Source organism: Leptosomus discolor, chromosome 5 (genome assembly GCF_034619465.1).
Source record: "Leptosomus discolor isolate bLepDis1 chromosome 5, bLepDis1.hap2, whole genome shotgun sequence".
Taxonomy (NCBI): domain Eukaryota; kingdom Metazoa; phylum Chordata; class Aves; order Leptosomiformes; family Leptosomidae; genus Leptosomus; species Leptosomus discolor.
Window position 1 is genome coordinate 66,462,309 of NC_141395.1, and position 24,149 is coordinate 66,486,457.

General features: G+C 40.0%; 1 protein-coding gene across 1 annotated transcript in view; it reads right to left on the reverse strand.

Annotated features, from left to right (window-relative positions):
* Positions 1 to 6,966: 6,966 nt before the first annotated feature.
* Positions 6,967 to 24,149, reverse strand: part of EIF3H (eukaryotic translation initiation factor 3 subunit H) — an 86,672-nt gene continuing 69,489 nt past the window's right edge. Inside the window, exons 4-8 of the mRNA XM_086465528.1 lie at positions 23,577 to 23,676; positions 22,089 to 22,238; positions 13,011 to 13,131; positions 9,710 to 9,842; positions 6,967 to 7,211 (exon numbers count right to left, since the gene is read on the reverse strand). Of these exons, the coding sequence (XP_086321654.1) occupies positions 7,114 to 7,211; positions 9,710 to 9,842; positions 13,011 to 13,131; positions 22,089 to 22,238; positions 23,577 to 23,676 (602 nt within the window). The 3' untranslated portion in view covers positions 6,967 to 7,113. The remainder of the gene's footprint in view (positions 7,212 to 9,709; positions 9,843 to 13,010; positions 13,132 to 22,088; positions 22,239 to 23,576; positions 23,677 to 24,149) is intronic.

Below are 24,149 nucleotides of genomic sequence, written 5' to 3' on the forward strand. Positions count from 1 at the left end.
CAGAGTTCATGCAGTTACACAGTCTCCTGTCTCCACTCTGGTGACTTCTAAACTCGTTGGCCAAGTGCAAGGAGACGACAGATCGGTGGGCTGAGAGGCCGAGGTCCCAGAGCAGACCTGCACGACACGCAGCCCAAGAGGGGCTGGGAGCAGGCAGCGACTGAGCGCCACTCGCGTGGCCTGCCAGGGGCGAGGCAGAGCGCTGGACCAGCACACGCTCAAAAGAGGGAGCATACAAACTCCTGGAGGGAGCTGGAGATGTAATGCGGCAGTTGTGTGTAGGAGTCATAGTGAACAGCTATTTGTGGTTGAACTAAAAAGACCAAAAAGCCACAAGAAACGAAGTCCATGACTGACTGGGCTCACACACATAACTGTAGAAAGTGCTCTTCTATGAACTGAAAGGTTGTTTTTTTGCCCCCCTAATTGTACTAGAAACCTAGACAGTCTTAGAACACTTCAGGAGTGATATTAAAAATTATTAAATTGAATATGACTTTGTAGGCCATGTTAACAAGTTGTTAACATCGTTGAAGCTCATAGTTGCTAATCCTTTTGGAAACTAACTTCTTCATAGCTAGTAACAACGGATTTGCCTGACTACTGTGTTATGTTAAACATTACAGCAATTAACATGAACACGCATTTTTTGCTAAAAAAATAAATAAATAAATAAATAAAATATCTGGGTGGAAGTCACACATTTGGTCCAAAGAAGAAACTGCTCAAGTGTTACAATCTGATGTAAGACAGACTAGCCTTGATCATCACATTGCTTACTTCTCCTAAAATACGAAATTGGTCATTATTAGTTAGGCCTCACTTTCAGGCACATTTATTACCACATCTTGAAACAGTCAAGTCTGTTGCAATTGGTGCATTCCAGTTATATGTTTTCCTGCCTTAGTTGAAATAAGACATTAACTTTTCTCTCACTAAGGAGCCTTGTGCCAAAGCTGTTTTCAAAGACACCCTCTACTGCTCTGTGCAATTCGCTACCACTCAGCATATGATGAGCTGCGTCAACAGCAACCTGTTCTGTCAATTAAAAGATCAAAAAATAAAACACAGGCCCAACTTTGTATAAACCTCCTTCCAGTTGTAAAGCTGCTGGTATGAAAAGCTCCTGAATGACTCCCCCTGGACTAGTCCCAAGGAGCAGCATCACACCATCTCCCAAGCAGTGCCAATGCAGCTGAAGACCAGGGGCATGAGAAAGTTGGACTCAGGACCACACCTGACACCTGAGCAACCGAAACTTCCACCACAAATTCGATGTTCAGATCACAAAATTTAAAGCATCTTTCCAACTGCAGACAAAGCTTTCCAGAAGAATTCATGGAAAAATAAAGCACGAAATGACAGAAGGCATTGGATTTAGACCAGTATGCTCTTTTTGCTTAAAAATCAACAAGCTGTGGGCAAAATTTGAAGAAAATTAAAAGGAAGCATAAAATCCAGGGGAAGAAAATGCACAGGCACAGAAAATCATGAGGGACATATCTCTCACCCCAGGGCTGGCAAACTGGATGAGAAGCAGTTCTACAGAGAGCAATTCAATTCCTCTTACTGCACACATTGCACATATTTTGGCTGGCGATATTATTTGCATCACCAGCTCCTAACGACTTCTTAACAGCACACCAGGAGTCCTTTGACTATCAAGTGAGAAATATTAAATAGTGCTGCTTCTTAAAGACGTCTCAGATCGTCACCAGTGATTTGTCATATCAGAGATTCATCATAACGCAAAAAATCAGGCAACGCTGACCAACAAGAAGATTAAAAAATGTCTCTGTGCTCAGGAATTTGCAAAGCATAAAGAGCATAAACACAAAGACGTCAGATGTTCTTTACAAGTGTTATTGGTTGCCACTGCCAACCCCATCCAATGTCTTTGTTAGCACCGAAGAGGATATCTGCAACCTCACCCAGACCTTCTCCACCCTGTACTCTGTGCAGCTGTTTGCATCTGCACAAACGCTGCACGCTCTTACCACGCAGTACCTCACACTCACACTGTTCAGCCCTGCACAGCAGTCCAGACTTTGACAGGATGCAGAGGAGTAGAAATTCAACCTCTAAAATATTGAAGTATTTCAGGGAACATCATGTGGAGCTGAGACGAAAAAGGACGTGATAACATTACGTAGAACACAACTGGGGAACGCACCCCAGGTTTCCTCCATGTGGGCAGTCAGTGGCAGAATGCTCACAGTTCAGACGGAACTTGGTCCAACTTTGAAAACGCCAAAAGGAGAAAGGAATACCGGTACGTATCTCGACGTCAAGGTAAGGGCACACCAAGTATGTTTGGATTACAGGAAAGCTATCTCCCATTTGGTTTAGTTTTCCTTAAAGGTTAATATAAAGGATTACTCTCTGATAACAACTGTGGCAGTCAACCATATGTGAGGGATTATACGTATTTTCTTAGTTAACCAAGCAGATGGTTCAAAGTTTAGCATCCTTTCCTATTGCCTGTCCTGAGGATAACCTCAGTGCTGTCCATACCACCAGACACATTTCAGATTGTTCGAAAGGCTCACAGATGAACCTATTCCACTTCCACGTTGTGGAACGAGCATGCACCATCCATCGCTATGACTCCTCAGGGAGAGCATTACCTCAAACATATAGCAGCAGTATCTTTCTAACTATTTATGCAAGACCAAGTTGCATCCACCCCACTTTACACCAGTAAAGCCCTTGTTTTGACTACACATGAAAAGGGAGTTGGGACAGAGGACCACACCCTCCCATAAGCAGGCAGTCATGGCAGTATGACCAAGCTAGTGCTACAAACAAAGGAGATGGCACTTCACATCCCACATAGACTCGAATTATCAGTACAATTAGAGCATTTTACAAGTAGCAGTGGAACAGAGGCAGTAAATGTCACAGCAAAGTTGGAGCTATAATGGCGAAGATCCTAAGCATCGACAAACTAGAAGAAAGACCGCTTTTTCTCCAACATAAAAACTAAAATAACTGTTCCCTTTTTTCTCCTTTCAAACCTCATTGTTGAAAGACTTGCACAACATCTACCTTAGAAGACTTGTCTATAAGACTCACGTCAATTAGAGCCGGATTCCAAAGTAACATTTTCTCTTAGAAGGACTATAGTTCTGCACAAATAAAAAAACAACTACAAAACAGTTACCTCAACACAGACCTTAGGACTGTGACAGGAGAGACAATGGCTATATGCGGACTATGTATGTAACAGTAATGATGGCACAGAAGGTTTTCCCTGATATGCACATTTTGTCTCCTGTGTGCATATGCACTACCTGTGGACACACGATGGAGTTGGAACCATGAGTCAGATGCCTTGCTTGCCTCTGCAATGACAACAGGCTTTCTGACCAAAAAGAAGTTCTACCTTCTCTAACAAAAATCCAGGTCAATGCAAACACAGATCTACCATCAATGAAGGAAGAGTTGGTACACGAACTATTAGAAGAGCTTGACCCCTACAAACCAATGGTCCCAGACATTATCCACCTAAGAGTGTTAAGAGAGCTGGCTGACATCACTGCAAGGCTGCCTTCCATGATCTTTGAGAAGTCGTGGAGATCAGGGGACATCCCAGAAAACTGGAAGGCAGCTAATGTCACCCCCATCTACAAGAAGGGCTTAAAGGAGGACCCAGAAAATTATAGAGGCTCATCAGTCTTATTTCAATGGAACTAATGCTCCTGGGGGCTATCACAAGTCAAATGAAGCATGTGATTGGGAAAAGCCAGCATGGATCCACCAAGTGCAAATCATGCTTGACAACCCTGATTGCCTTCTGTGACAAAGTGACCTGCTCAGTTGATGTGGCACAATCGATGGACATTGTCTACCTGAACTTATCCAAGGCTTTCAACACAATGGACATTGTCTACCTGAACTTACCCAAGGCTTTTCCCTACAGCCTCCTCCTAGAGAAACAGATGCGTTACAGTCTACACAAGTGGCCTGTGCAGTGGGTGGGGAACCGGGTAACAGGCTGCACCCACAGGGTGCTGGTAAATAGCTCTTCTTCAAACTGGTGACCTGTCACAAGTGGAATCCCCCAGGGATCAACACTGGGCTCAACACCGTTTCATATCTTCATAAGTGATCTGGGTGATGGGATCAAGTGTACCCTGATGAAGTACACTGAGTGGGGAAATGAACACTTTGGAAGGGAGAGTCACCCTGCAGGAAGACCTGGATAAGCTGGAAGAGCGGGCTAACAAGAACCTTATGAAGACCAACAAGGACAAGTGGAAGGTCTTGCACCTGGGAAAACATAATCCAGGAGTGCAGCACAGGCTGGGATCTACCTGGCTGGGGAGCAGCTCTGTGGAGAGGGACCTGGGGATCCTGGTTGAACAACAAGCTCAGTATGAGCAAACAGCGTGCTTAAGCAGCGAAGAAAGCCAACAGGATGCTGGGTTGCATCAACAGGAGCACCACCAGCAGAGACAAAGAAGTCATTATCCCACTCTGCTCAGAGCTTGTCAGGCCACACCTGGAATACTGTGGTCAGTTTTGGTCCCCGCTGTACAAAAAGACGTGGACAGGCTGGAGAGGGTCCAGAGAAGGGCCACAGAGATGATCAAAGAACTGGGAAGCCTGCCGTATGAGGAAAGGCTGAGAGAATTGGGTTTGTTCAGGCTTGGGGAGAAGAAAGCTTAGGGGAGACCTTAGGGGTCACCATGTTCCAGTATCTAAAGGGTGGCTACAAAGGAGGTAGAGACTCCCTTTTTACAAGGAGTCACATGGGAAAGACAAGGGGTAACGGGTACAAGTTACTCCTGGGGAGATTCCGATTGGACAGAAGGACAATTTTTCCAGCTATTGGAATAATCTCTCCAGGGAAGTGGTGGATTCCCCAACGTTGGGCACTTTTAAGATACAAATGGGACATGGTGCCGGGTCATCTTGTCTAGATCATGCTTTTGCCAAGAAAGGTTGGACCAGACGATCCTTGAAGTCCCTTCCAACCCGGTATTCTACAATTCTGTGATTCTAACTTCTTTAGAGGTGATTTTTAAAGACTCTAATGTCACTACATTTTTATTAGTATACAGAAAAGCCTTTCACAGCCAAGGAAGAAGAAAAAAAAATAAGCAGTGCTATGGTAATTAGAAATTGAAAGGACACATCTTATGGTGAATGAGCTGGCAGCTCACTCGCATTAGGAGGAGAACATGTAAAATCAAAGTTCCAGGAATACAGATAGTGGGGAAAGCTCACACCGAACCCAGCACGGAGACACAGCCCCATGCCTTTTAATTCCTAATCTCCACAGCTACTGATTCTCATTTATCGACCAACAGCTTCAACTGACTCCACACCTCCCACGCTCAGGAAGGCTTCCTCTAATGATTTCCACCATGACAGAAGACCAAGTGTGATTCGGAGCAGAATAGTCAAATAATCTCCAAAGTCTCCTTACACCTCACCTACTTTTGTATCTCATTCCCCTATCTGACTCTGATCCATAACTTCAGAAGCCACAAATCTCTACTGAAGTCTTCCATATTTCTTCACGGACTGTGACGTTTAGCACACTTGACCTAGCTACATAAAATTCACTAATCTTATTAAATTCCAGCACACTCAATATTTCTGCCCTCTTTCTCGAATTTACATCCTCAATCTCAAAGAACTAATTCCAACCACACAGCTTGTTTTTAACCTATTCCAAGTATTTGTTTTGCTAACACCTCCTTTGCAGACCTTCTAGCATATATGTTACTGCTGCTTCCTTCTATGCACAGTCACTACAGAGTCAGTCTTCTATTCCCAGTTATCCAGAGGATTGGTTATTTTCCCTATCTCAAATGTCTCATCTTAGTTTAATTGTCTGCTCCTACTTCTGTTCCCTGGTGGTTATTTTGGTCCTTCAGAAAACTAGAAAATTAACATAGTTTGAATATTATTTGTATGGGAAGTGAAACTCAGTCACGTGGCACTGTAGCAGGATACTTAACTAATCTTTGACTTAGAGAAGTTCACTGCATGAAAGCTAACACAAAGGTGCCCAAAATTTCCAAGGCAAAAGATCAGACTGGCAGTTTGCTGGGTATGTGAAGGCTGAAAAAATCTGCATTCATATTTACATAAATACTGCAATCACTTTAGTTTAGACTGCAAAAGAACAAGTTCTTAGTCTAACCCCATTTTCACACACTGCTGACTTTCCAAAACATTCACCTTAGAGGCTGAAATACTCCATGCTAGGTCCATGTTTATTTTAAAAGACCAAACCGCACACCTTCAGCCATTTTATGGTCTCAGAACTCATCACACAGTGACATGCAGGAAACAACTCAAGAAAAAAAAAAAAATCAATGACAGTAACATGTGAGTTGCCACATACTAAACTTTTAAAGTAACAATCTTGTTAAAAAGATAAGTAGCACGGGTTTAGGAATAAAGGCACATCCAGACAGCAAAGTTAATGCACAGTAGGTATGGTGTTCATCTACACCACACTAGCTGCTCCAGGTTAGCTACTTCTATGGCTTCTGTCATGAAGACTTCAGTAGCGTCAATGGATTTCAATCCAGTTGGTGGCAGCAACAAGAAACGGGAACACAGCTTAGCACGATATGGTGGGGATCAGTCGCCACATAACACTAGTTTTGTACGTCCCAATGTGGAGCCTATGAAATATTTGTGATACAGAAGGTTCACCGCACCAGGCTGTCCAAACAGATTAAAATAAAAACAAGCAACTGCTCCAAGTGACTAGCACATTATGGTTGCAAGTTCTCTACCGAAACTGGGAAATCTAAAATTTCTTCTGTGAAGTCAGCTATACTGAACATTCGTAATAATTTGGTTTTACTTCAGATTCCAAGTTAAATAAAACCTTTATTATTTGCTATGACTAAACATGAATAACTGCCAAACATTTAGAAAACCTGAGTGACCACAGAAAATTCCAGTCCAATACGGCCAACAAATAAGGAAATACTAAAATATCATTAAAATTTGCCTTTATTTTTCTTACAGGAGAATTCTACACAAACCAAGGTGACTCTGTTTTACACAACTTTTCCCAATACACTAAATTTTCAAGAGGATCATGAACAGTATAGAACTGTTGAGGGCGACAGCAAAGTTTCTTCAGTTGTTGTAATCTTGGAGAGCCTGAGCCATGAAAAGTTTGCCCAGGTTCTGTGCATTGAACTCCTTAATATTCTGGCAGTAGGTATTAATTTGACCTGTCAATAGGAAAGAAGAGTAAACCCTTGTCAGTTTTGAAATTCAGAAAGACATCCTAGAACATCATTTTTAAAAAGCCAAATGTGCATGAATCATTCAGGATTTAGAGAAGCGACCAAAACATCTCAACTACTCCACACTTAGGAATTTTACAGTTCCAGCATTCCAAAATAGGTTTGGTAAGAAGAAATTAAATTAGCAAAACAGGTAAACTGGTATGCTCAAAAACCTCTTAATTATCCTACAATTCTTTTTATCCTACAATTCTATCACGTACCATTTCTGAAAAGACATGTGACAATAAGAAGAATAAACAATTCTTGCTGCTGTATTGGAATCTTAATCACATTAATTGTTCAATTTAGTTGCTCTAAAAATACTACAAGACTGAATTTCAGTTCTGTTCTTGTGCATCTGTTGTCCCTACTAAAATATTTGTAATAAATATTTTTCAGCAGCAGACTGAAAGTCGTGGTACTCCTGTTTGACACTTTGCTTGCCTTTTTTTTCCACATAATATTTCACTTTATTAGCTATTTCAAAAATCATCAGGGTATGAAGCCTTGTCAGTGCTTTACAAATCAAACATGCCCACCAAAACATTTTTATATACATACTTCCACAAGTTAATTCCCTTGTTAGCTAGGAATAGCAAAACACAAAGCCAGTTTAATCAAAATTAAGACTGTTTCGAAGGCAAATAAACTCTTGATTTGATGCTCTATTTGAAAAGTTTTTTAATGCCTTAGAGACAGAAGAGCTAAGTTTTACTATTTTATCCACAAACTTTACTTTATCTAAGTTGAAGTGGATGCTTTCAATTCTTCCCCTGACTACAGTAAAAGATGAAACAAAGAAAGTGCTTTGGCTGAAAAGTGTTTTTTCCTTTAACAGTTTTCAATTCCTCCTCTTATAAAAGATGATTCATCCTAAGCCATCACTTTCATAAAACACACATACACACTTCAGTTTCATTTTTAAGCTACGCTAAAGCTGAATGTTAAATACTTTAATGCTGCTTGGATTAATTGACAGGTAAAGACTACCAAAACAATAGGTGGTTGGGTTTTTAAAGACCCTGGAAGGAATAATAAACCAAGAACATTATTTCTTCTAAAAGCAGCACTTACTAGCAGTGTGAAACAGTACTAGTATTAAAACAATAATCTAGAAGTGGTAGTTCAAATTAACTTTTTTTTTTTAAATGTCAAAGCGCTCTTTTCGGTACACTAAATTACCAGGACTTTGGTTTCATTTTCTCTCAGTACAAAACTAGGTGATAGCTAACTGATCCAAAAATCCTGCTGCTATAGTTCAACAATTTGCTTTCTCATGACAGTTTCCAAATTTAGATTACTTAGCAGGGCATCTAGGTTTTTTGCTCACTGTTGCCATTGTGAGGTCCCAAATATTTTCTTACTCTTCCAGGAGGCACAGGGCAGGCACTGACTTTGGTATCAAAGTGTGGCTATGTACTGCAGCAGACCAGCAAACTGAAAAAATTGGGGAGGTGGGACCTATACCTATGCTTTGATCCTGTTTACATTTTCATTCACCTTGGGGTGCAGGAAGATGAGGATAGTTTCCCTAAACACTGGCCACAGAAATCAAAGAAATTACCCCACTTTTGTGTGAAATTAAAAGTAAAAATCTTAGCTGCTGCAACAGCCAGTTCAACACCTAGGGATGTTATCAGTAACTCAGGGCTGCAGACAACTGCGCTGCTCTGAATCAACAGTTCCAGCCCAAAGAACTTATTCCTGCCTCTTGTCTGCATAGCCCCCTAACTAAGTTCTGGAGTTGAGGGAGGAGCTGGATGGGGTAAGAGTGCAGGGAGTAGCTTACTGACTGCAGTAGTCACTACACCCACTCGTGCAGAAAGCCTGCTCCATGAGGCATTTCTCCAGCCCTCCTTTAAAATCCCATTTCACCCTCTCGGAATGGAGCCAGGAAGAGGCTCTGGCTGCCGCTTCTGACCTTTCCCATCAACCCAGGAGGTGCAGATGGTCAAACGGAAGCTAGGTACCACAGCAAAATAAGAAATAGGGGGAGAAAGCCTCCATACATCAAGTTTAAAGCTTTATGTAGCCGTTCTGGTTAAACACAGTGGCTCGCTTTCGAAAAATTAGAAACATTCACATCTGCATGGGTAACATGCCTCTGTCACTTACCTAGATGGTTTAAAGTTCTTCTACGTGTGGAAGCTTACTTTCTAACAGAAGCATGGACTGCCTACTAGCAATAAGGTGGTTTTTCTTAGCTACTTTTTGATTTTTTTTTAAATACTTCAGACACTAAGGCTGTAGATCACAGGTTGAAACCACTGCCTTGAACCAAATGAAGGACAGTATTTGGAATATTACCAATGTCAAAATATCACATCATAACGGAAAAGATATGAAAAATTAAAGACACTTTCTAAGGTAACAACTGCACTTCCACCCAAGCTAACATTCGTATACGAAAAGACGAGTTGAAGAGGCTGCTAGAACACTACCTGCAATGAGGAGAGACTCCATTCTTGGAGGAGGCTGTGGTGGTTTAAAAAGTTTGTTGATGTCCTCCTCAGGAAGAGGGGCTTCTCCTCGGCTTTGACGCTGTATATTTTCTTGCTGACGTCTCTGCTGGTACTGAAAATAAAGCAACAGAAGGAGAATGCAACAGGACTTCCAAAGCAGCAAAACGCTTTTCTTTTCAGATGCTCTTTACCTAGCCAGCAAATATATTTTTAAAATTATACTTATTCAATGCAATTCAGTTTATTTCAAATAATGCAAATGCAATTCACTGTTTATTTCAATTCAGTGGTAACAAGCATTTCTCTCCCTAAGTTGGCACCTTAAATAAGTGAGACACTGGAAAATTATGGGGTACTATGGTGGTGGGGTAATTTTTAAAATTTCTTCCTAGAGATAAATACTGTATCTGATGAAAAGAATACAGCACGGTAGATAAAGCCTCTTTTTTTCCCATGCAAAAAAGAGGAAAGCAAGGTTGGAATACGTAGGTATGAGAAGCCGTTACCTCAAATAGTTATACAAATCAGAAATACTCAGTTTTGTGCAAGTTAAAGGTCAAAACAATATTAATGTGAAAGGGGAAGAGAACTTGATTAAACATGGTAGTTTAAGCAAAAAAAAAATAACTCTAAGCTGAGAACAAAGTGGTGGCTGAAACAAAGCATAACGGTTCACTTCTCCATTTTAATTATTTAAATATTCTGCCACTTTGATGCCTCTTCTTTGCGGGTTACCAGAGGATATACTGGAGTAGCAGACTACAGAAATTATTCTGCTATTAAAAAAAAAAAAAAAAAAAAATCATCTGTTTTCAGAGCTTCCCTTTGCCATGTAGATTACTCAAACTTTATAAAAAGTTATGGCAGACCATTTCTTCAGCTATTGGGTAAACATTTGTTCTTGCAGAAGTACGTACAGTCAAATACACGTTATGTGAGATTTCATACTGCATGTCACAGCCAGAAATTAATAGTAAGGTTTGTCTATCGAAGCCCTCATATTCAACACCAAAAAAAAAGATGAAATCTTTAAAATAAACAGGCCAAAGAGTACAGGGTGTTTTCTCTCACTTACTTAAATGTATCTGTGCATAAGAGTCTGAAAACACTTCATACTTGGTGGCATACTCAAATGAAGTAATTTTTTTTCCAGTAGTAGTGACAAATACATGTTTTCGGATAATGTTAAAAATAAAATCCTAAATGCCCATATTTGTATGTGAATTGCACGTAGTTTCTTCTTTCTTTGCATTACCCCATTCACTTCTCAGCAGTCTGCCTATTATTCTCTATTGAAACGGCTTGTTCTTAATCACAATTGCTCCATTTTAAAAATGAAGTTAAGACCACTAACTATGCTGCAATGAGCCACTACTAAAGCAGCTATAGTTAGTAAAGAAAAGAAGTGAGACACCACAGAACCTATTTTGCTCTGCTTTTCAAAATAAATAGATCCCCTTGTTATTAACAAAAACCTTTGAAGTGGATGCCATCTTTCTATTCAAATTAGGCAGCAAAGGAAAATAAATTTTCTGAAGATATCATGCATGAAGCTTCTATGTCCTCAGGAATCCAAAGCCAGGAGAGACCACTGATCATGTGCTGCTTCCTTAAAGTACTCCCTGTTCAAGCTACACTTTAGTGTGAAAAAAAGCCAATTTTCATTTTAAAATAGTCAGTGATGAAGCATTTCACATGAACCACAGGTGCTTTTTTTAATAATTAGCTACTTTGTGTAGCAATACCTGCAATATTTTATCTTTAAAGTGGCCTGGCCTATTTTCAGATGGTTGATATTGAATTTTGTCATATCTCTGTCTGCTAGATTAAAGAGTTCAAATTTATTTTTCATGCAGGTACTTCCTGAGTAAGCAAGTCAGTCGTTAACTTAATTTATCACGTGAAGTGAATTGCATTCTCTAGGATCTGATTTCTAAATCATTCTCATAGTGCTTTTTTCCAATTTACGAGCATTCTTCCGTAACTAGAAACATAGAATAGAATCATAGAATGCATTGGGCTGGAAGGGACCACCAAAGGTCATCTAGTCCAACACCCCTGCAGTGAGCAAGGACATCTTTAGCTAGATCAGGTTGCCCAGAGCCCATCAAGTTTGATCTTGAAAGTCTCCAGGGATGGGGCCTCCACCACCTCTCTGGACAAACTGTTCCAGTGCTTTACCACCCTTAAGGTAAAGAACTTCTTCCTAATATCCAATCTAAATCTACCCATTTTTAGTTTAAAACCATTGTCCCTTGTTCTATCGCTCTGTGCCCTTGTGAACAGTCATTCCCCACCTTTCCTGTAGGCCCCCTTTAAGCACTGGAAGGCCTCTATAAGGTCTCCCCAGAGCCTTCTCTTTTCCAGGCTGAACCACCCCAACTCTCTCAGCCTGTCCTCATAGGAGAGGTGCCCCAGCCCCCTGATCATTTTTATGGCCCTCCTCTGGACCCGCTCCAACAGGTCCACACGCTTCTTGTATTGAGGGCTCCAGAGCTGGACGCAGTACTGCAGGTGGGGTCTGACCAGAGCAGAGGGGGAGAATCACCTTATATATTATTATAATTAGACACAGTATTGCTTTATAAAGTGCAGCAACAGCAAATAAAGTAATATCGTCTCCAAATCACAGAACAGTTGATGTTGGAAGGGATCTCTGGATGTCACACCTTGTCCAACACCCCTCTGCTCAAACAGGGCCACTTAGAGGTGGTCTCCACACTCAGTATTCTCTAATCGGACTATTTTGGATTCTAAAGAGGCCTTTTGGCATCAGGAATTAAAAGTCAGCAATCACCTGATCAGTATCACTACCTACTGATACAAACACGACTAAAATGTCATTTCTGATCAGAGAACAGTCTGCTGTCTTTTAAATATGGACTACATTTCTTTACTTCTAGATGCATGACTACATGTGATGATATTAAAATACGGTTTGTTTTGGAACAATTCACTTGTAGTTTCAGCTCTTTCATTTCATTGACTAAACCACTAATCCCTGTGTCCCCGGCACATTTATCAACGACTTTGGTTTATCATATACCACTAACAAACATGTAAAATAACAAAGAAAGACCAATCCACACTACATGTCAGCAGAAGTTAATCCATTGGATAATTCCCCACTGACTAGCACATTTTATAAATCTACTTAATGGATATGTTTCTATAAGAATTTTATCTTGCTTAGATCCAAATTCATCTGTCTTGGATAACACCACTCAAACTGTATTTTGTGGAAAAAAATCCTCTCATTCAGGTTTTCCATGTTACCAACCTGGTGCTTCTGCTGCTGCTGTTTGCTTACATTCCTCAGGTAAGTATTGTATTTAACAATGTCTTGGCTCATTTCGTCCACTCTGTCCATCAGCAGCTGCAGACTCTTCCCTAGGTGATTACTGAAATACAAGAAACATTCATGAAAGATTGATTCTATTAAAAAAAAAAAAAGGATATTTAAACCAAAATTAATTTCAAGTCACTTGACCAGCATTCCTGCACTAATGGTGCAGTTTGCACTTTTTTTCATTTTCCCAGTTATAAATCACATAAATCACAGTTATCTTATAAATCTTATAAATCAAATCTTATAGATCTTATCAACACTTACAAATATTTAAAGGGTAAGTGTCAAGAGGGTGGGGCCAGGCTCTTTTCAGTGGTGCCCAGTGACAGGACAAGGGGCAACGGGGCACAAACTAGAGCTCAGGAAGTTCCACCTCAACACAAGGAAAAACTTCTTTACATTAAGGGTGGCAGAGCACTGGAACAGGCTGCCCAGGGAGGTTGTGGAGTCTCCTTCCCTGGAGATATTCAAAACCCGCCTGGATGCAGTCCTGTGCGACCTGCTGTAGGTGAACCTGCTTTGGCAGCGGGGGCTGGACTAGATGATCTCTAGAAGTCCCTTCCAACCTCTACCATTCTGCAATTCTGTGATCATTGTTCATATATTTGATGATAGTTTACACGGCACCTCCTCCTCCAGCATCTTTGCCACATTGCAAATACCACCTTTAAGTGTTTTGGTCTTTGCAGGGAACCTCATAGTTATGAAAAAACAATGCCTTGCGTGAATTTACTGATATTACAGATGCAGGTCAAACGTTTAAAAGAAAAAGTCTGATGCTTTTGTGACATGCAACCCCGAACAACGTTCCAGGAGATATGTTCAAAGAATTCAGTTTCAAGTTACTGCTAGCTTTTTCACAAATATTCAACTATTCCTCTGCAGAGATAGTTAAATATTCTTCAGAACTCCCTCTCCTTAACTAGACTATCAAACCACGCCTGGAAGCGCAGCAGACATTGCTTGATCTTAGCCGTTGAGAGGGAGTGTTGCGTCCAGTCCAGCCAGCTCCACATTCCATACCATAGGCAACATGGAAGCAGCTAGGCTGGGCGTGTCCAGTTCCAGTTATGTGATCTACTGCCTTGGCCAGACAAATGCAGTCTGTTAAACAACTTTTATTGTAACCATTTTTAGCAACGGATTCAGTATTTTGCAGGAATGTTCAACTTAAGGTATAGCTTCCAAGTTAAAGTTTTGGAAATTTTCAGGTCAGTGCCCATGGAGACAGTATTCATCCTAAATTGTTTACAGGGTAGTGCAGTAAAAGAAGGATACTTACTGCTCTCTGTTGATCCCTTTGATCAGAAGCTAGTTTGTTGGCTCTGATCTAAGCCTTACCCAGTCTTACTTGGCTGAAGACCAATGACTCAAAAAGCTAAACTCCATCCTTCTCCTCCTCAAGTGAAATCCACTACTATTCCTGACAGTTTCTTTGAAATAAAAAGTTTGGTGCACTTCTATGTCAGAATCATATCCTTCAGTCACGGCTTCTCCACATTACACAAGATTCTTTCTGCCTTTTACAATGCATTCCTGCCATCCTACAGCCCGTGGACAGGGGAAACTAACTGGAAGAGACAGGCATGAAGTGAAAAGGGAACCACATACTTTTAAAGTGTAAATTATTGCCCAAATCCATAGAACTCATAGCCGGAGACAGGAGCTGGTAACGTACCGAGGCACTAAAGGATACCTGCTGAGAACGTAGCTAAAGACACCCTTATCTTTGAGTACTAGCACAACTATGTCACTATCTGAGCTGCCTTCTCACTGAACAAAAGGTTGTATCAGTAACTCCAGACCACAATTTATTTACAAGCCAGAGTTTTAAATCTCAGTTGTGTACAGGGGCAGATGGTGAGGAGGATTCAGCTACACAGCAGCAAGAAAGGCGCCACTATAATAATTATTTTTAAACTTCTTGGGGTTTTTTTGGTTGAACATTTCAAGCACATGATATTTAGAACTGTGGAATACTGCCATGGCTAGGAGTGTGCATATTTTCAGTTTTTTATAGAGTTTATATTATACAGAGCTAGTGTTAGAACTGGATATTATCAGAAATGCCTACGTAGGTACACACTAATAACCTTGTAGGGTATGTGGACATCAGGAATACAAAATTATTTTACAGATAGTGTCCATATGAAATACAGCTGGTTACAAAGAATGATTTTATATGAATCTCTTTGGGACCAGCTTAGTACAGCAGAATAGTGAAACAGAGAATTATTGTTAGAAGTTGCAGTAATACAGTGTTTGCTCTCATTGCCAGGGAAACAAGAAGCTAAAACCAGATAACTTAAACAGATGTGACTGAGACACGAAGTGATAAGTATGCTGCAAATACAGGACCAGCTTTTTCCTCAGTTCTCATGTGGTCAATACCCTTTTTTGCTCCATCTCTTAAAAAAAAACCAGAAAGATCAATAGGAAGTGATTTGTAAAAATGTATATATATATATATATATATATATATATATATATATATATATATATATGATATTTAAGCAGGTTTTATTCAGCTGAAGTTTATTCTGGTGAGATTTAGGAAGTTAAATCACATTGCTGCAGCCCGTAAGACTCACCATACACTTACTTAGCTCAAAGGCTCTTTTAGGCACCTCCTTACCTTTTACACTCCCCTACAGCAGATCTTAAAAGATCACATTGCTAGGTACCTAAATGCCCCATACGTGTCAACGCAACTAAAAAAATTAAAACCAAAATATTTTTTTAAAAAGGAAAAACGAGGGTGCCAGTAAATGCTGCTCACATCCCCATCAAGACTCACTTTCCTACAAGACTGATAGCCAAATGTAGGCAACGTGGAGCTCAGCACTTGCATTTATTGTTGTTCTGCTAGCATCAATAATAAGGAAACTGCATTTTCAATGGATGCACTTCAGTCAGCCAATTCAGCAAGAGTCAATTAAATTGAGTTTACATTTAGATTAGTGAGTAGTGGAGACCAACAGGAACTGACCTATAAAGCAAAACAGCTGGTGCTGAGAAACCAATGCCCAGGCTACGTGTGTTTCTGGGGAGGGTTTCTTATCACTAGTTCTGATGTGGTCCTGTGATCTGAAAGTGTATTAGTGGCTGAAGCACAGTACGCAGCCTCCTAAAGCCTATTTGCAGTTTAGTTTCATCTGAAACAAGTCAGGTCTGAGATCACCCAGTGGCGATCATCTGAGCACACTCTTGAATTGAACTAAAAGACATAGCTCCACCTCACGATAGCACCAGGAGACCACCATACCTCAGGTATCAGTGAATCTTCGTGGAAGGAAAATATTAGCTGCAGAATTGCTATAATATCAATCATCAGAAAGTCCACACGGAGGGTCTGCGTTCTTTTGGGGGGGAGAAATATAGACAATAAAAGGGGAAAAAAAAAACAGAACGGAACTTCTCCTGAAGTTGGGACAGTCAAAAATACCTGTCATGTGGAGTCTTACACACCTAATGAAGAAACAACCTAATGTGCAAGCATTTCTTCACCAGAATTATTAGGATCACTTGCCTGTAGCGAGTGACCTGTAAAACTTCCAGAAAGCTATCATTTGAGACTTATCTGTGCAACTTGGATGACAATCAAAAATGCCCCAAAAAAAGGACAAACGCATACAAACAGCCAAAGGGAAACTGTCAAAGACTGTTTCAAAAAAAAAAAAAAAACCCAAACGAACAAAAAACCCACACAAAAACAAACCCAAACAACCGCACAAAAAAAAACCCCAACAGACTAGAAAGTAAAGCCTGCATGCAAAGCAATTTCTTGTGCTGTGCATCTTTGCTATGAAAATACTTCATGCGGTATAATCCTTCACCCAAAAGGGCAGAGATAAAATCAACTCCTTGACACAGGGATTACTTCTGATCCCTCGTTTAACAATTATCAAATACAAAGGTCAAATAATTCTGAGGGTGAGAAGTAGAAACCTGTGAACAGAGTAGCCTAATCTGCAGGTAACAGTCATGGTCCTTTCTGTCTGGCTCTTCCCGCTGGTGAGCCTTGCAGCATTTGGCAGTGTTACGGTCTAGCATCCACAGAAGGAGAAAGCAACAACTGCACATTAACTAACTCACAGATCGCTCATTACTCAAGGGCATCCTGTTAGGATACGGATCTGGCTAAGGCTAAGAGACCTGAATGCAAGCCTCCCTCTTCCTGAGGGAATGCTCGTACCACCCGAGCCTCCCTTTGCGGATGTGTTTTAAGGAGAGCAAAGGTGTAGTTTGCTGCTGCCAGCAAAGCCAGTTTAAGAGGTTCTAGCATCAGCATCTTCCTGCCTCTCCCTCCCTCCCTCTTTGCCCAAGGATTACAGCACTCTCAGCTGTATGGATTCAGCTGTTTGCGTGGGCACACTTCAAACTCTTGCAGTGAAACAGTCTACTGTAAATGCAAAAACACCCTCTGTTGGGGTTTTTTTTTTTTTTTTTAGGGAGGCCGAGGGAAAGGCTGGAAGGGAAGAGTGGGAGCCTGACTGTTTCCACCAGACTATTCCACAAAGCTATTTGTACGGCCACATTCTGAAACAGATGAGGGAACGAAAAATCTTTGAGGGTGGGAGGGGTGCAGAGATGAAATAGGGGTAGGGGGGAGGAATGATGCAAGCAGCTGGGGCTGGAACCTCAAACTGGCTCCGCTTCTGTAGGATTCATAATGGGGAGCTACACATGAAGCCCACATTTACTTCAGCATCTTTAATCAGGAAAGGACTCCAAGTACACACTCACTAAAGGTCTGAAACACCCAAAATGCAGCCTTGAGTCAGACACCAAAGCTTCCAAGAAAGGCAGCAGTTCTCAGCTTCCCATGTCCTGCTCATCAGTTTCAACTGTCTCTACACACAGCTCGTGGGCCTCAGCTTGCACTTTTGTAGATGCCCACCTACCTGTGCTGGCCCGGGAGGAAGCAGAGGCATCCAGCCTCTGCAGCCCGAATCACTGTGCTATACCCAGGCACCCAATTTTTGGGTATAATAATTATGAAGCTGGAGGAGTCCAGAAAAGATGGTCCCCTAAACTTGCCTACAATTGCCAGAAATAGACCCCCTCCTTTATTTTATTTTGCTTGCATCCTTGCTAAGGAAAATGAGAACAGGAAACAGCAAGAGGAAGTGTAAGAAAATGCTGTATCTGCTGCTCGGTTTTTCCACTTTCCATCAGCTCTACTGAGGCCCCTCTCAGAGTCACTGTTTTTTGGGAAAGATGCCACCTTGTACAGTGTTTCTCCTCCTGGTGGGAACAACTTTGGGTGGATTAGAGAGGTACTGCTAGGCAAAGCACATCTTTTTGATTAAATATTTCTAAGGAACATTCCCCACCACTTCGCAGAACTTGTTTACATCTCAGCATTTCAGCCCAAGTTCAACCTGTGCTCTTTTTAAGAGGATTTTGTTTGAATGAGATATGTAAGTCAGGAGTCTCGAGCTCCATTCCCTTTTCTGCTCCGACTTTGATGTGTGCCTTTGGGCAACACATTTACCCTCTCTGTGTCAGCCTTCCCCATCTGCAAATTAGAGCTTTTCATAATTATCTTAATAATCCGTTAAGCACATTGAGATTTCTGAATAAGCGGTACAATGTATAAAGGTTAATATTGTTTTCAAAAGCTAAAGTAACCCTCCTTATGTCACTATTGCAGAAATACTGCATCTGATGTTTGAAAAATATATCTGCCAAGTAGATGTTACTGCAGTAAATGTTCAGCATATGTTTGCTTCTACTGACGCACACTATTAGAAAAATTGCTTGAGACAAATTGAGATATTATAGAACAACCCTATTATGAAGCTAGACCACAAAAAAGCTTTTTTTAATTTAAACTAGATCATCAATAGAATAGGGAAGAGATGGATGAGAATGGGAAAGTTGGTTGTAATTATTTCTCTGAAGATCTGGAACATTATCTGACAGCATTTCAATTCTTGAGTCTCTATCAAAAGACTGGCAGTACTCCAAGGTCTTCAAGACGTTTTGGTCCTTAAGGGTAGCAGGAGGATAACAGTTTCAGCAAAAGGCCTTTACTTGCTATTACTTGCTAGCCTTGTGCTATCCTGCCTTCAACTTCTTTCCCTAGAATATTCCAGTCAATTCATATTTCACAAGAGAAACACAAATTTATGCCCCAAAAAGCAAACTACTCTACACAATCATCACGAATTTACTTCAAAAGGAGAAAGATATTAAGGTGCAAAGTACCTCAAATAGGTACAGCTTCAAACTCAGACAAGGTGGGTGGCTGAACATGTGAGAATCTTGATGAAACAAACTCTCTAGAGGAGAACAACTATGGGTAAATAATTTCATTGCCAAAACCATTGCTTCAGAAGATTAAAAAACATTCAGGGGTGCTCCCAAAGGACCAAAAAACCCCCAAAAATCCCAACCAACACCCCCAAAAGTAGCTTAAATTTACTGCCAACTAATTGTACAACAGCAAAGTTAAGTGAGGAGGATATGCATGAAAATTAAAAGTTGGTATCTGAAATGTTTTAGCCACAACTATTCCAAGACAAAAATAAGGAAATGCAAAGTGAAAATAAAACTCCAGAATAGCGGGGGTTTAAACTCCCCTACTTCAGGCAATATATTCTTTGACAAGAGAAATCTTCATGGCTGAATTCAAGTAAAAACTAGTTAAATATTTCAGCAGGCAGTATAAGTCACCCTACCTTGAATAAACGAGCATTAAAATGTTTTAATTTGCCAGCTGCTGAGTTATAACAATGTAAGTTATCACTGAATGTAACCTGCCTGGTAACTAAAAGCAGCTATCAAATATTAGAAAAGACACATATAAAAACCTCCAAATAAACCCACTGGGGTAATTTCCAAAACTTTCTCTCCTTCAAACAAAACTAAGCACCTTAAAAGTTCCTCAAATACAACAGATAAGTCAAAAGAAAGCTGCCAGGAAAGTCAGTTCAGGAGACATAATTCAGAAATACCTCTGAAAACTGATGAATCTATCTAATTAATTCCCCATTAGCAGGAAATTCTACACTTCAATAAGCTCAAGAAATTGCTGCCAGTATACAGGATAGTAACTGGGTTAAGTTCAAAGAAGCACACTGAATTGAAAACGGACTTTTAACCAGGTGTATCAGGAATCCAGGTTCCACCTGTGCCATTGTCAAGAACAGCGCTGCACTGCTCCAAGAAAACACCTATTGAAAAGAAACTTTGATTCACTAAGGAGAAAGTTACCCCTTTTTTTCCTGTTATGAAGAATTTCTAAAAACAAATTATGAAGTTGCCTTTTTCTTTTGGGGTCTTTGGGGTTTTGATGTTCGATTCTCACTCCATTCACTGATAAGAGGACCAGCACAAAAGCCTGTCTTGCACCAGACTATTAACACTATCATTCCAGGAAGGAAATCAATTTGTACAGTTGTTATCTTTTATCCTGAGTCAGGGCAGTGGTATGGAACAGTTACTACACAAGATGTAAAGCTGATTAAAAACTTTAACTGTGGTTTGTGATCTGTTCAAATTAATTTCCATTTCCAAAATTGTATGGTGTGACTAGCAGCAGCCTGTGCGAGGATCCAGGGCACTGGGTAATTCCAACCCTTTTTCCAGGGGTAAAGCCATAAAAACAATCAAGGACAACATGTCAGGTCACCTGAAAACCTGCTGTATCCTCAGCATGGTCCTCCTTTTCACAGTAAAGTGGCAGAGCTCACGAGGAATCACTGTCATCTCCTACATCCAGTGCCCACCCTCTCCTCAGATGGTAAAAGCTTTGTGATCTTTGACCAAGGAAAGAGCCTGACAGAAAGCCTGCAAAGTCAAGCAGACTGAACATTTCAGCAAAAATTCTTCACTTCATTAACTCCAAGGTGCAAAGTCACACCTTTACTGGACAAAATTACTGACTAAGTGTCTCTTGCAACATTTGTAATCCCCTGGCAGAGTTCAGCCCTATACCTGTTCTCTCTTTACCCATTTCTCTAAAAGCTATCAGATCCCTCAATACATCCACATAAGCTCAAGTGAAGAAAATAGTGGAAAATTTCTGCTAACTCAGGCAACATATGGTCGGCTAGCAATATAGAACCATTAGCAACAGCCTTACACTGGGGGGGACACACACGCATGAAAAAAAGGGAAAAGAGTCCACTAGTATTCAGCTAATCAGCTAACTTGTTTGTCGGAGTGAGAGAGGATCAGAATCTTGGCAGACAATACCTTGATGTAAAAAGAAAGTGTTACACCCCAAAAACCTATTAGTGAATACATCCCAGTTTCTACATGCAACGAGATGCTGCATCGTTTCATGTATCTGGTTATTTTGGTCAGCCCAATAATAACCCAATTAACTGTACCGTGTTGTGTAAGATCTAAGCATCACCAAATTTCTGATCATACTGCTAAAGGTCATGCCTATTTTGTTATCACAAATGTATTCCCAGGGAAAAGTGCTAGAGGAGCAAACAGTTATTTTTAGATAAAGTTATGAGACAATCATTATAGAAACTCTTCAACAATTTCTGACATCATGAATGCTGCCTGTCAGGACAATAGGTCTGAGCATTTCTGCCACTTTCTCAGTTAGAGGCTTTATTTTTTTATTTTCAAATGCATCCTGCTACTGAAGTAGAACAAATGTGATTTATTTTTTATTAAAATAATTTATAGAATTACTTAAGGAATATTTAACAAAACCTATTTTTATTTCCAGACCTATTTGCCTGAATTTTCTGAATGCCAGTATTTTCTTGAAGAAATATACATTACTGAAAAGATTATACACTTCAAGCAGTACAGGTATATGCGGATTACAGACTGAATTTAGTCCTTGAATCTAACGCTATGGTTTTACCATGCAGTTTTTCCTTCAGCAAAAGAACATGAAGGGTAAAGTCTTAACCCCATTAAATGTCAGGGCAAAGCTTCCACGTACTGTAATGAGACTGGGATTTCACCCAAGGTGTTAAACTGTGGTTTGGGAAAGCGAATAAAAATACATCCATTATTGTAACAAGTACTTACCTGCTAGCCAGACTGAGCAACTCATGTCTATCGGCTACTGCAGATTTCTTTTCCAGTTCCCACAACATCACATTGATCAGGTATGAATTCTTAATTACAATGGGCACTTCTTCAAACATATTTTCATAAGCAATATTTGCTTTTTTCAAGCTGTGAAAAAAAGTTAAAAAATATTTATCAATATAATCAGTAACTCTCTTGTTCTCTTTGTTGAATTGTTGCTCCAACAACAATAGGTAATTTTGTAAAATCTCTTCATTTTCATTGTTCCACAATCAAACAAGAGTCGAGTTTTGGTAAGAGAGCATTTGCATGGCAAAACCTCACGTTTACAAAGACTAGGAAAAGCTGTTCTAGGAAAAAACTCTCAGAAGTCAAGCAGCAGCTTTGCTTGCTAATACATTACTTACATGAAAAAGCCTCCAGCAAAAGACTGTACTGACAGGATTAACTCTGCCCCTTCCAAAATATTTTACCGATTTCCCTGCCATCAGGGTTTCTTAAACAGAAGTGAACAGTTTGTTTCCACAGGACACTGAAATACCTCTAAAATTATAACTACTAGAATGAAAAACAATTTCCCCAATAGCTGAAGAATTAAAATTTTTACTGACCAAAAACTAGACTGACAAAACAGTGTGTGTTTTGGAATAATTAGATTCCATGGTGGATATTAAAATATAAATTTCCAGTATTTTTTTTTTTTTACAATGTACATATAAAAACTATTGTTATTGCTTTATTATAAAGTAGATACCTCTCTTAAAATCTGGAAATAAATGCATGGTCTATAAGTTTCTCAGGAAATATATCTTTAACTACCTTTTTTTTTTTTTTGCGTAAGCACAGATTTGTTTGTTCATCATGGAAATGTTATGTTTAGAGACCGAGCAATGAAATGATTTTGGTTTTCCTCATAGAAGAAAGTTTAACAAGTGCTTGTGCTTTTGCTGTTGAACACCAAACTGTTTGAGGAAAAAGAGGACGGCTAAGGCCTACATCTATTACAAGCCACTAATCTTTTGAAACAAATTAATTATCCTACTTTACTCCAGAAGATTGTGTCCACACGGGGGAGTTAATTTAGAATAAATACAGAAGAACAGCTATTCCAGAATACCTGTTCAATTTTCCTTCTGGAAAAAAAAGAACTTAAAGACAGACCAGCTATTTCCCCTTTTCCATTTCTTTTTTCCGTATTTTTGACTGTGTCCCCAGATACAGCTATCTTCACCATGGTCCTTACAGCCAGCCCGCTGACCATCTCCAAAATCAGTTCAGGTTCCGCCACTTCAGCCCTTATGTAGACGCCCAAAGACAGACTTTTCATGCCTTCTCAGCGCACATCTATTGCTACCCATACATATCCAGTTTCCCCAGCACACACATAAGATTTTTAAAATACAGTATTTCATCATCCCATGTACGCTTCTGCCTCCCAGATAATCCAGAAAAACCTAGGAGAAAATATTCTTTTAAGTTACTTACGCTTCTGGAGAAAAGTCCTTTTCTTTGCAAACTTCCATCAGTTTGGGAGTCAGCCTATATGCCTTTAGTGACAAAGACCCTTGGGCAGTCTTAATGGGATCTATAATTAAAAATGGAGGAAGCGTATTACTACTAACCTCAGACTGCTTTTTTTAAAAAAAAAAAAAATATCTGAATGACATAAACAGGAGTAAAATAACTAAGTAGTCCTGAAAAAAAAATAAGACAGCCAACTCAGAAAAGGCACTATAGCAGAAGTAAACCGATTGTACTGAAATGTAAAATATATCCAACTATATACAGTGGGGCTAATTAATAAATTTAACTTGGAGAACATGGGGGGGGGGAATCTAGACCCATTCTACTCACAACATTATTTCCCCATTAAAGGTCTAATTCACATTTTCTTTTCTTCCATATGAACTATCCACAGAATTTATGTAAGAGCTACCTCATTTAAATAAAGATTTTTCCCTCCAGTCATTATGCAGTAAATTAAAATATTCATTAAACTACATTTTATACCCAAAAAAAAAGTCATTTTGAGTAGCAATAAGCTAATTCAGATCAAGT